Source organism: Branchiostoma belcheri, unplaced genomic scaffold (genome assembly GCF_001625305.1).
Source record: "Branchiostoma belcheri isolate BF01 breed outbred unplaced genomic scaffold, Haploidv18h27 scaffold21, whole genome shotgun sequence".
In the NCBI taxonomy this organism is placed as follows: domain Eukaryota; kingdom Metazoa; phylum Chordata; class Leptocardii; order Amphioxiformes; family Branchiostomatidae; genus Branchiostoma; species Branchiostoma belcheri.
This window is the reverse complement of record NW_017803602.1, coordinates 3091257-3104837: the sequence shown is the minus strand read 5'-3', so window position 1 is coordinate 3104837 and position 13581 is coordinate 3091257. Positions and strand designations below refer to the sequence as shown.

General features: G+C 40.8%; 2 protein-coding genes across 2 annotated transcripts in view; both read right to left on the bottom strand.

The window, feature by feature from the left end:
• Positions 1–3027, bottom strand: part of LOC109469650 (amiloride-sensitive sodium channel subunit alpha-like) — a 4527-nt gene extending 1500 nt beyond the window's left edge. The window contains exons 1-5 of the mRNA XM_019768185.1: positions 2347–3027; positions 1869–2044; positions 1424–1524; positions 754–917; positions 429–624 (exon numbers count right to left, since the gene is read on the bottom strand). Of these exons, the coding sequence (XP_019623744.1) occupies positions 429–624; positions 754–917; positions 1424–1524; positions 1869–2044; positions 2347–3027 (1318 nt within the window). The remainder of the gene's footprint in view (positions 1–428; positions 625–753; positions 918–1423; positions 1525–1868; positions 2045–2346) is intronic.
• Positions 3028–3738: 711 nt separating this feature from the next.
• LOC109469858 (protein prenyltransferase alpha subunit repeat-containing protein 1-like) lies at positions 3739–13517 on the bottom strand. Its single transcript, XM_019768609.1, is given in 9 exon segments — positions 3739–5788; positions 6345–6455; positions 6820–6932; positions 7408–7440; positions 7442–7715; positions 8014–8118; positions 10075–10159; positions 10529–10701; positions 13399–13517. Coding segments are annotated over 9 exon segments (1344 nt in total). The 5' UTR covers positions 13467–13517; the 3' UTR covers positions 3739–5406.
• Between the last annotated feature and the right edge of the window lie 64 nt (positions 13518–13581).

Below are 13581 nucleotides of genomic sequence, written 5' to 3'. Positions count from 1 at the left end.
TGGAGCGCGAAACCTTCTCTCCGTGGCAAAAACTCCCTCGGCAGCAAATCGTCCCTCGCGGCCACATATTACTCGCGTCGCGCAGAGAAAAAATAACGCCGACGCCCAACAATACAGTGTAAATACCCGGTGAAAGTGCACAAATCTAGCTTACACACAGCTTGGGGGACAGTCACACCAAATACGTCCGTTGCGCATTTCACTGATCCAGCGTTGCTCACAAGAATCTGCAAAAAATTATATGCCTTTAGTCCATTTATATTAATGTACTAGTGGCGATATAGGCCTGTATATCCTTAGATGAAGGAATAGACTTTAAGTAATTATTAAATAGGCTTGAAGTAATTATATAGTATAACATTGGTGTCAACATCATCCATAATACGAAAGGGGCAAAACAATACGAAGGTTATTAAGTAAGTACTCACTGATGGGTACTGGACACGCGGGAACCTTCTTCGGCAAAGGAATGAAGCGGCTGCCGCAACCGCATTTTTCCACCAGGAGGCGCTGGAAGCAGGTGTGCAGGCACGTCTTTGTGGAGTACTTGCTGCGATACAGGTTGTCTTTGTCCCGCCCGTCGGTGCAGTTTCCGTACTTACCGCCAAGTCGCCGGATGGTGGTCTGTGGACGAGAAAGAAAACAGGGCCCTTGTTGTGTACATCCTCCTTAAATACGTTATCACCCATACAGCCGCAGTAGGAAACACATAAAGAATGTAAAACATACATGTTTGACATTTCATACACTCACAACTTGGAGCCCAATAGACGTGCTGTACCCAGGGCCCACGTCGAAGCCCTCCTCGGCAGGGAAGGGCCACTCCCCCGGCTGGTGGATGACCACCCTCACGCCGGCTGCAGGGGTGACCGCCGGCACGTACTCATCCTGCTCGATATACAGGGTGAGCTGCAGGCCTATGGGCATGCACCAATACGAGTTAGAGAAGAAGAAGAAAAAAATTAATAACAAGTCCCTTGCAATTGGGTCACAAATTAGAAGCAGGGGGCTACAAGTCCACTGTCAGTGATATGTGTGTTCAGCTACATGCTCTTTCCCGAATGCTGATGCCAAAAGAAAGCGGTATTTGCCGTTGGTATGACTTTAAGGTTTGAGCTCACGACTTACCGAATGCAATGCGAACATTCTATTCACTTGGCCATTAGGCATCCTTTATTTAATGTGGCAATATCCTTTGCGTCCGGCTTTGATCAATTGTGAATTGTTGCATTGTCTCATCATGGTTACTATGGGAGGGTTAGAGTCATGCGTAAATTGGAAATAGATTGCGTGCTGTCGTGCGAACACGTCAACTAAGTATGAAAAACATTGGCGTTCAGTGTAAAAATAAGTCTTATTGCGGAAGATTGATAACAGAAAACGAAAGATCGGAAACCAGGTGAGGTGGGAGGGATAATTGTACCGTGAGCCGGTCCTGGATCCCTCACTTTCCTCTGTAACACTTTGTCCGAGTTAAATGTGTAGCAGTTGCCGTACTTTTCATCAAGTATACGCCCGAAGTCTCTTAAATTACATGGAAAACAAAAAGACAAATATAAAACAGGTGATGCGGATAACAGGGGCGTTGGTGCTAATCAATCTAATAAATCATACATAAGGTCATCAGTGGTATCACAGTAAACATATTTATCAAAAATGGTACCATGGTTACTGCTCTCTTAAATTTTAGGTATGATTTCACTTTTACATAGTTGTCATGTTAATGATGATAATGGCAATGCTACTGACGGGACGTATTATTTGAATATCATAATCAACAATTCTTACAACAGCAATTGCTTGCTAACGAAGCCCTAGGCTAAGCTAACAGTGTATGAGAAGTTTGAAGCACTCGGGCAACATCTTACGTCCTGGAGCAGGATCTGCCGTCATAGGCGCACTCCAGGACCAGGTCCTGGTACTGGTGCCCCATGGTCCGGCGGGAGGTCCTGTTCAACCCCAGGATCGACGAAGAGAAGTTCTGCACCAACTCGAACTCGTGGTGGTAATCTTCAGACATATAATCACTGGAGGAGCTCCCATCCTACAGAACGTAGTAAAACCTGAACTCACTCACTATATCTCTTGACCTGTTCAATAGTCGTCTTCCTACAGTCCTATAGTATTCATTTCATGGCCATTCACATTAATTTGTTTATTTGCATTTATGATCTGTTATGAGTTCATTCATTCATTCATTCATTCGATCGATACAACTTTAGGTTCGTTGATACGTGCTGTAGGAAACGTATTTATAATACTGAGAACAAAGTAAGGAAATAAGTAAAGAATCGTACTGTCACAGTGAGGAGGGACAAAGTTAAACACATGACTGGCTCCACTGACCTGACCGTAGTGCGAGCTCCAGGTGCCACCGTACATGTAGCTCGCGTAGTCAGATGAGTCAGACGAGTCTGAAGAGTCCGATGAATCTGAAGAGTCCGATGAATCTGAAGAGTCCGATGAATCTGAAGAGTCAGATGAATCTGAAGAGTCCGATGAGCCCTGAGAGTCAGCTGACCCTGCGGACGATCCCGTTTCCCGCCTCTCTCGAAGCAGCTCGTGTTCTTCTGCGCTCTCCTCTCGTGGTGGATACGGATCCTCCCAGTCTACATCATACTCGGGGCGGTTGTCCTGGCTCGTGTCGACCCCACGTTTGCGTCGTGGCCCTGGTGAGGGTGGTGCGGTTGTACCGACGTCGGAGATGATGTAGCTGGAGAACTCGCCACCTGCGGTATTCAGTTTGGACAGTCTAACGGGGTTCAGGTTACAGATCGTTACCGCAGGGAACTCGATAGTCGCGAACTTGATAGAGATATCCGTGGCCACCGGGTAGTCAAAATACTTGTTAAAAAGCATGCTGGCCTGGTAGAGGAAGTAACCCAACGAGGCCACAAAGGCGACGGTCCAGCAAATCTTCCGGAGGAGCGAGGACGACCCCACGGCTCTCGGGACGCCATGTGTGGTGGTGGTGTCGGCGAACTCCAGCAGGGCGCTGGCCACTTTGTTGTCGGTGGTTCTAGGCATTTTCAGCAAGCTATTGCACAGTTATACGGTTTACAGCAACAAACTGAACAACTTGACTTACGCTCTGCAAGTGCACACCGTCTTCACTTTTTGAGCCTTTTTGAAAATGACTACGTACGTCGGTTAACCTCGTGCTTTTTGTTGATTTCAAATGCTGGTAAATAATGCATCAGCCAAGTAAAACATTTCATCTTCATAATGACGAATATCATTTAAAATAGTGGAGTGGCCCATTAAATATTAATGGATGTGCATGAGCACATGTGACTTTGCGTGACCACATTCCATTGTTCGATTAGTCCATCGTTTGGTTATAAGCCAACGTGTTCATCATGTAATACCGAATGACTCATTAACTGCTACTCGTGCATGACGGTAGACTAACTAATCATTTCTATTGTAAAGACTTCAGGCGAGTGCTGTGGTTAGGGTTGTTGACCTAAATATAAAATCTAAATGTTCTTGTTTGAATCGTTAGCAGGTCCCAAAGTTGTGCCCTTGGAAAAGGTACTTAACATCAGTTTCTTCACCTGCCTCAGGTGAAAATGAGTATCTAACTTCGGTTAGGGACCTGCTATTGAATCGAACGCAGCTCGTACTTAAAACGCTCAGAGCTGGAATGTTACGGCTTACAGGCGGACTGAATTCCACACTGCAAACAGCTATTGCCACACTATCAATCCTAGTCCACAATGACTAAAATACAATCCCGAGGCCATGATCATGAACTGCCTGCAGTCAATTTATTCATAAGCAAGCATATATGACATTTTATTGTATGCACAATTTTGCTGTAACAAAAATGGGTTTCCATATCGCAAAGGAAGGTCAATAAAGCAAAACTCAGCATTCTATAGGTAATACAATAGACTACATATATATTCCTTCACTATTTCTACCATTTTAGTGTCTTAACAATTACTGTAGTATACTTTGGAAACAGATTTAAGATACTGTGTGAAGGCACACCGAGACTTGTGTACATTTCTGCACAAACCATTAACACTCCTTTTATATGATTTCTTTAACTGCTTAATATCTATATATCAGGACAATTTTATACCTAACATCATCTATCACTAAGGCAAGTTGCTGGTGACTAGTACTATCTAAAACTCTCCATTCCAACATGGTATGTGTAGCACTTCTCACGTTATGGCAACTGGTATCAGGCTTCCTATATTATATCTAATTCTTCTAGTGTTGTTCTAAAATTCCAAACAACTGTTTTTCTGTTATAGAGAGGAGGTTTACTGTAAGGCTTCCTATATGGCTTACTGACATGAACTGGTCAAAAGAGCCAAGTTCACAATGCAACAAACATGCCAAACATTGCTGGTTACTCTATGATTTTTCATAGCACCTGTAATTTACCAGCATCTTATCATCAAATAATTAATCTGTACAGCTAATATCACATTAATTGCTTAAAAAACATACACAGGGGGTATGAAAATCAATCACTCTATTACTCAAAGAAGAAACACTATCCGTAGATCTTGATCTTGCTCTATATCCAAAATGTAGCATAACATCTATATCTACTTGCACAGCACAGAGAAAGGACATGAAGCCAACACTATCTTGTCCTTTCAGTCTTTATCAACACTTCCTGGTTACAGGTCCTTTCCAGCAAGTTTTCCTTTCATACGACGACTCAGACATTAACAACTCGGCCTAGTCAACTCGGCCCATCTCCCTGGTCAGTTTGGCCTACCTCCCTGGTAAACTCAGCCTACCTCCCTGGTCAACTTGGGCCAATATCGGAGACAGGAATTTAGACAAATTTTTGGGCTTCAAAAATTAAAATCATCTTGATTGCCTGAGCACTGGCGGTTTGCAAAAACCTCAAAATCAACAGTTCTTAATTGTCTGACAAAGAGATGCAGTAAACGAATGTTTATCTTGGACAGGAAAATATGCCATTGTTCCTATGGTAAAACGGCTAAAAGTTAGACTACAGCCAGGACGGAGGGCCGAGTTGACCAGGGTAGTAGGCCGAGTTGACCAGTGCAGTTGGACGAGTTGACCAGGGTACATCCTGGCACCATTGCTATGTACAGGTTAGGCACAACTTTGTGATGTGAGACCTCCATTAGGGGTCACTTCGTATGTTCTCAATAGTCAGTCATTTTATCAAAACTGCTGTCATTCATTCAGAAGGATTTCAGAAGGGAAAGGAGGTTTTTTCAGTGTTTTAAGTTGGTTGAAACAATTCTGTAGTACACATGTACATTGAAAACATATAATTCACAGTGCCATGAATATACAGTGGAGAGGTCACTGTGTAAAACCACAAAAAGAAAACCACTACAAGATTAACAGTACATGATATTCCAGACCATGCTTTTACACACAAGGGTAAAGTGTATGGTTGAGTTACAGAGATGTGTTGTCCTGTCCCAGAATCCTCTGCTGTAGCCAGTGTTGGTAGCTGCCCGCCAGTCGGACTTGCCATCCATCCCGACACGTTGCCATGACATTCCGACATAACTCCAGCTCCGACTGAAGCGTGTGGTGCTCCGTGTACGCCGGGTCGACCTTCGCCTTCTTGTTCCCCTGCACCACAGTTGCATGCAGTTTGCTGTCTTTGCAGTCACGGGAAAATGAAGAGGCACTGTGTGCGTACAACTCGGCCGGTACCTCGGGGTGACCCTGCTGCAAGTGTGTTTGGTTCTTACCAGTACTGCTGGCACTGTTGTCTGACTTTGGGCACTTACACATGGACAGGACAGATTCCCACTGTTGGAAGACATATCTCCTACAACAGAAAAACAATGGTGCTATCAGAGGCATGTGTAATTCTAACATTTTGTCCATAGAAAAAAGATTAAAACAGAAAAAAAGCACATCTTCTGGTGTTTATTGTTGGGCAGTCATTTCATAGTGAACCTTAATAATAAAAAGTTTGGTTCTGTGAGAAACAATCTAAAAACACTGTGAAAGTACTTCAGCACCATGGACAGAGCAGTCTGCAAGACCATTCTGAACAAAAAAGGGACACAAAAACAATATTCTTCAATAGAAATGCAATGTCCAAGATACAACTCCATGCCCCAAGGACATCTGCCTGCAGTTCTCCATTCATTATAGAATCATTGGCACCAGGGACAGAACTGTTCATGACCCAAATTCTGTGCCAAGGACAGAATAATGTGACATTTCACTCTCCACTGAGTACAGACCTTCAGATCAAGATTATAGTACTACTTTTACAACAACTCCTGAGTAGACACAAGATTACAGTACTACTTATTACGAACAACCCCTGAGTAGACAGCAATATTATTTTGGTTCGGCATTAGCTGCAGTCCTACCTGTGATACCAAAGGGCCTCGTGTCCAGGGAAGGCAGTGATCAGGTCAGTCAGAAGTTCAAACTCTGCAGTGAGAAGTGGGAGGAACTCATCTTGGAGGGCATCAGCTGACCTGGAAACAGGATGGGATACAGTTTCATTCATGTTGTTACTGCTTCCTACTCTGAGATTTGAAAACAAAAGAGGTACAAGGGTGCAGAAATTCTGTTTCCCTACTGATAATCCTACTGTATGTCTGTAAAATGATTTTATTTTTGGAGGCATTTTATTTCAAAGTAGAAGTGGAAAGGAATACTGTACCATTATTTTACAAACACATACTCATTGTGTCATGATTTTGCAACAGGAGGCACCACAAAAATAAAACACCACACACATTTCAAGATTTACACTAACTCTGCATTACCTCTCACTTAAAATTTGTTATATTTACAGAATGATTGACACTTGAGGCTGTGCAGATATCGAAAACTGACCTGAAATGTGTGGCCAGTTGCGTGATGAGGAACTGGCGGTACTGGAGCCCGCTGTGGTCTGAAATGTGACGGCTGATCCAATGTCTGGTGTCTGACAGCTCTTTTATCAGGATCTACAAGTCACAAATATCACACATTCTATATGAGTGTTGCAGGTCAACTTAATATACACTTTACACAAAAAGTTTGGAACAGTGAATTTGATCATTCATGGTTAATTTGTTCTGACACATTTGATGACTCAGATCAAATATGGTTGAAGTAAGTACATGCCTGTTTTCAGTTAGTCACCTCCCTTAAGACAGTTGTTATTCTGTTAAGACAACTGTGAAATCTATCCATAATTACATTGTTCATTATTCATCACATCAATTATACATCAACCACTCATCAGCAATTAATTACAAATGTTTACATGCAATGTTACATGTATGGTACCAGGCAATCAAAAGTACACATGGCATTTACAGCATGATGTCAGACTCTCTAGAATGAGTAGTTTTCTGCTTGATAGCTGTGAAATCTATCAAAAATTGTTATTTCATTATCTCTAACTACAGATTCAACATCACCAAAGTAAAGTCTGACCTTATAATGACATCTTGCCACCTGTTCCACCACCCCATGCCCTGTGGGTCCAGGCATAATAATTACTGGGGTATCTTTCTGCACTACTTTGGCACACGGCAAGCTCTGTCTCCAGAAGTTTCTCATCACAAGGCAGTTCAGCACCTCCTGATTTTGTCCCCCTAGCGTTGAGAGGCGGTACTGCTGCAGCACCACCAGACGCCTGGTCTCCAGCCACAAGACCATTGGTGTGAGAAGCTTGGGAAACAGGACTGGGTTGAAGGGAGGTAGACGTTGTTTTCTGTACAATTTGCTTGAGCAGCCATCTCCTGAATGAGAAAAACAACAGATTTAATACATGAACAGTATCAATGCTGGATGAAATTGAAGTAATTTAATGTCAATTTGAAAACAATTGGAAAATTTTCTTTAAAGTCACTTAAGAAAAGTGGAAACAAGATGTGAGATAGCACGTCCACCATTCAAACGTCCACCAAAGTTTACACTGTTTCTAGATCTGGAGGACCATATTTGAAAGAGGAAAATTGGTTCACATTTTCAATATACTTTCTTTCATTATATGTAATTCCATTTCTATTATTTTGGTGTTTGTATCTAGTCTGTTACCTGTGAGCAAATGTCTCGGAGCTCTTTGGGTGCTTGGTGAGGACCAGTGCAGCAAACTTCAGGTCCTGTATACACTTCAAATCTTCTGCTTCAACGAGCTCTTTCCTAGAATGTAAATATGTTCCTCACAGCCAAATACTAAGACGATTGAAAATAATGGGTAGATGGATAGTTATACATGTCGCTTTCACTTGCACACCTCATATCAAGGTATTGTTTAGATCTAAGGCACATTCCAATAGTATGCTATTTTCTCTTTCTTCATGATTGTAACAGTATATAGCTGGCATTTACATCTGTTAAACATCACCTTCCCCTGTCAGACTCTCTGCAGTCTTATTGCTTCTGTGACACACTACAGCTTTCTACATCAATGATCGTAACAATTATTCACCATCATCTTCATCTAATGTGCAACCTTCTCCAAGGTTATTGGGGTGCCAGTAGCAACACTTTACAAACCAAATTACAAAAAAGGGGGTATTACAAGACTTGAACATAGGATGGAAGGTGAAATTAAAACAGGCAAAGGAGGAAATTTCCCGACTGCCCTATTTCAAATTTTAAAAAAATTGGAAAAGCCTTTGTGGTAAAAGCCAGGACTGGTAGGATGAGCCAAGTTAAATGTGTCCATGGGGAATACAGGAAAATGCTGGTTGGCACCAGTGGCTTATTTGATGCGTCTGTGGAACAAAGATGGATGGGCCATTAAAAGAGGCCTGGTCTTCCTTCTACTTACTCAGGAGATACATGACAGTCACAAATCACACTGTAGTATGACTGTTCTTAGTATATACCCCATGCACCACCCATGGATACAGAGAAAGGCATTTAGATTGATGGTTCTTTACATAGCTGAAACTACCTCCATGAGCTTTAACTACATAGAAGGCCTTCAAAAAAATGACATTTTCACTAAAATCATAAAGTGAACCCACTTTATTGAAAAGGTGGGTCTGTTCATTAGCCACTGCCTGAAAAAAAACCTCAGTAATGTATGTAGAAATATCAAATAAAGACATTTTTGTTACCTTTTTACCTTATACATGTAATGTCTGTGTGTTCCCTTGCAATTAACCTTTGTGTTTGAAAAAAAAAGATTGCTGTCTATTGTTATCACATGTACACAGAGTTCACCAAGTTCAAAAACTTTCTTGCTGGATAACCGAGGAGAAAAATCAAGCACATGGACAATAACTTTTACGTATAAAAGTATTTGTATAGACCCTCTGTGCTAATGATACACACCCAGGATATACATGTGTACTAAATTAAAATATCAACACTACTAGTATTTTGTATATAAGATTAAGATCAATGAAAGGTAGCTACTAAATTCTGTGACTTCCATCTGCAGAATATTTTTCAGTCACTTTGACCAATAAATGCCTGAATTGACAAAAAATGTCTGAATATTACCAAATGGTAATATTTCTAGATCATCTTTACTTTCTGTTTCCTTGAAGTGACATTGAGACGATCCCAACAGCTGCACTCCCCATGGGATAAGTGACCTAGCTTCCCTGCAAACGAGGTTGAATTGATTTTCCAATACACAGGAGATGAGTCTGGCTTTGATGGTACATTTTGCCTGGAAACTGTCGCGTTCTCGTGTCTCCTGGGTCAAGTCTGTCATGATCAATACATCACATTATACTGCCTGGAAAATTGCATTTGCTTACAAGGACTTAGAAGTTCGCTCTGAAAGAAATCCAATTATTTGAGTATTTATAGATATTGTGATATCAGAAGTGGATTGCCTGTACAACAGATTGCTTGTACACACGCAATATGACTGCAGTTTAAAACTAACATGATCTCTAATTGAAATTTAACTTGATCTGTAGAATGTAGAAAAACACAGCTACAAAAATTGATGTTGTGTTTCCAATTACCATCCTGAAAAAGCTAGGGATGGTAGGTAGAGATTCTTTCTTTTCTTTTTTTTTAACATTGTCACTAAGATGAAAAAAAATAATACAGTTAAACAATGGAAGCTGAAATGATTCAGGGCATGGGAAACAAAGAAGAAAATGGTACAGCAAACTTGTCCATACGTACCTTATGTTCCAGGCAGTAAGGCAGTCAGCCTGTACCAATAACACAGCTCTCGTAGCCTCCAGCAGACTTCTAGCACTTCTAGAAACTGGAAATACAATGTATACACCTCAGCAACTACAATATCATTGAAAACAGCCCTATGGTAATAATATAATGTATTCTAAGAGAAATAGAGGGAACATACCTTCAATTTTGTAAAAACATTTCTGGGTAAACACACCATTGATATTGTCATGTACAAGACATACATAGAAAATACATGGACAGCACTAACCACACTACCATTTGTGAAGGTTAGAACTGAAAGTTGGCATGTATTGTAAACTACAGCTAAAATACCACTACTGTAACTACGAGTAACATTGCAAATTGAATTGGGCATTGCACTGTTAACTCTGCTAATTTAGACCATGGAGACCAAGTTAAGAAATGTACATGTACAGTGTATATATACCTTTTATTTTTCTTCCATTATCATCCCTCCCCCTCGCTCTGAGCACCTTGTCGTGTGCGTATGGGAAGATGAGCTCCAGACACCAGGTTTCTATCCCCAGCTTGTTGTTCTCCACCACCACTGGGCTCCGGTTATGCTGGCAGGTCGGACAAGGGATGAACCCAACCTCATCTCTGGCCAAGAAAATAAACAACATCAGCTCACGGCAAAGTTTGACTATTTCATGGAAAATACAGACTATAATTTGTGTGACTATGAGTGGTACAATGTACTTATCATTTCAACTTGAAGCCTCAAAGGAATTAGGCTCAAAGAATTTTTACACACAAGCAGCTGTCTGGTCAACATGTTAGCATATACATGTAGCTGATGAAAGTAAAGGAAAATCACCATTGACAACTTATTAAATTAAAACTTTGAAAGTTGAATACTAAAATATTCTGAAAGGAGACAGAGTAACATCATTCTCTATTGCAACATGACCTTCAATTATAAGTCAGACTCCCTAAAAGCAAATTATGTAAAGTACCTTAGATGAGATGTGGCTTATGTTGGGGCCATGAAGGGTGGGTGAACCCTATTGACAAGTTATTAAGCCTATCACAAAAAACATGTATGTGCTTTGTGGACATTTCTCTCCAGAGTTGTTTCACAAGCTCCATAGGTGTTGTACTATGTATAAGTACTATCAGAACCAACAGAAGGATTGTTAATATCACATGTATGTAACGTTACATGTACACTAGTGTTTCTGACCACATCAAATATTAATGAACTGAACACAACTGTCGTGACTTTAACCACGTACAATGATTGATCCTTGATGCTTATCCTCCACAACAATCCCCCTCAATAGTGTCTGTGATGTAAAAAGATCTCTGGAAATACCTGAAGCAAGCGGTTTCACCATGATTTATATGTTATTGTAGCATACCCATTTACAAACATCAAGCAGCAGCTCTGAGATCTAACTTCCTTTGTCCTGTTGTTAATAAATTTGCCCATCTGCTATCACTGAACTATACAAACACACAACGTGAATTTGAGGGGATTCATTCCTCAGCTAACCAACATCTTGCACATGCAGTCGTCCCTCAGTAAGACATCTGGAGCCACATAGTTCCCGTTTGGAACTTTTATTCAGCCTTTCACACTGTCACAAACACACAACAATATATTTCCCTCCCTAGAAAATGGGGTAGAAATATAATGACTAACAACAAGATATGTGCAACATATACTTTTACCTGTAGGACAGGTTTTTGAACATTGCATAACAAGATTTTTACAGTTTTTGAAAAGGACAGTCCTATTGCATCAGAGTTGCAGTCATATCGAAACCTATTGACCTATTTTCTGTCGAACAAACAGGAATGGGAAGGTTGATGAGGCTAGGGCGGACAGTAACATCCATTACCCAGTCACTAGTACCATATACATGAATAAGAAAAGATACCATTCTTCTATACAGAAGTATGTGGTGATCTGAAGTCTCAATTATACATGGACCCATCCTGGTGAGACTTGTTGTATGCAGGCTAATGTTGACTGTCAGTTTGATGGATGAGACCTCACTGTCCCCTGTTATCTTCTGGTCCATCTCCCCGCCACATTGTGAAGGTAATGGCCCCCCTATCATGATCAGCAGGTATTCCCATCAGCCAGCCAGGGAAAATGTCATTAGGACATTAAAATCTCATCAATACCTGTCCAGAGTGATATATTGCAATCAGGATAATTGGATTACTCGAGCTTTGCACATGTACACAACAGTGTACATTATTTTATTACAATATAATATCTAAATGCTATTTGATTGCAACCAAATTATAGTGCAAAAATAGATTTTTTTACAATGTTCATGTAATAACGTTTTACAAAGTCACCAAGGATGGCTATTCCCAATGAGTTCAAAATTAGAGTGATTTTACATTTATTAGTATACATTCATAGTTAACTGTGTAAAATAGACAACATACAGAAATCAGGACTTTGAGTCTTGACACAGCGGCAACATGAACTTCTGCTGGGAAACCTTGCTGTTGGCTTATGTTGCTAACAGGGCAACCTGGTTTTAAAATGGATTTCAAGCCCTTACTAGTTACATTGTATAAATATTAATGTGTAATGGCAATGTTCCATCCTACACTGGAAAAATCTATCACCACCCATAGTATACTATAGCCTATCTCAGCAAGACTCTCTCTGAATCATATCTATAACTATTTGGTCTAGCTTTTCCTTTGCTGACAATTGGTTCAGTTTATTGCCGACTTCAGCTGGCAACAGATACTTTTTCCAATACGCCTTGCTGGAAACTAAATAGACCTCAGTATATGTAAGTTATTTATAGCTCCCTGACGGATGTTTAAAAAGCTGATGGTCCTTCAATACAAATCTACATTAAAAAAAAGATTTATTGAAGTATCAGACCTAAATTATCAAGGTGGTTATAGGCAACAAATGAAACATTGTTGCATAATTTTGAATGACAGCAATCGAGCTGACAAATTATGACAAATGTCATTTCTAAAAACATTTAAAGACTGTCAAAGAATAATAATTAAAAAAATAAGTTCACCGCGTACCGAGGAGTGAAAGCAAATCATGTAAAGACCGTGACAACATATAAGGGATTCTCACGCTAAGCCTGCCACTAGGGTGACACAAAAATATTTCTCAACAGACTCATACCAGACGACTAGCTCGGGGAGAAAAGTAACGCGTACGTAAAACCGTTCAGTCAACCAAGGGTAAATCTGCAGCGCCGCTGTAGTTCACGAGCACACAGCACAGCGGCCTGGTACTCGAAAGCCAGATCACCTAAACTTGTCTCCAGGTGCTGTACAAGACAAACGAAACTCACTCACATGTTTGGGTGTCGCTGGAAAGCCGTGGAGAGATCAGAGAGGATCCGGTGAGCCAGCTCTTGAGCCATATTTTGTTGATGTCTGGCGGCTAAGTGGGGAGTTGACCTTTCACCTTCCTATGGAAGAATCCACTTAGAAATAGGGCTATCCATTTCATATACCAAAAATGTGAGATATCAGTTC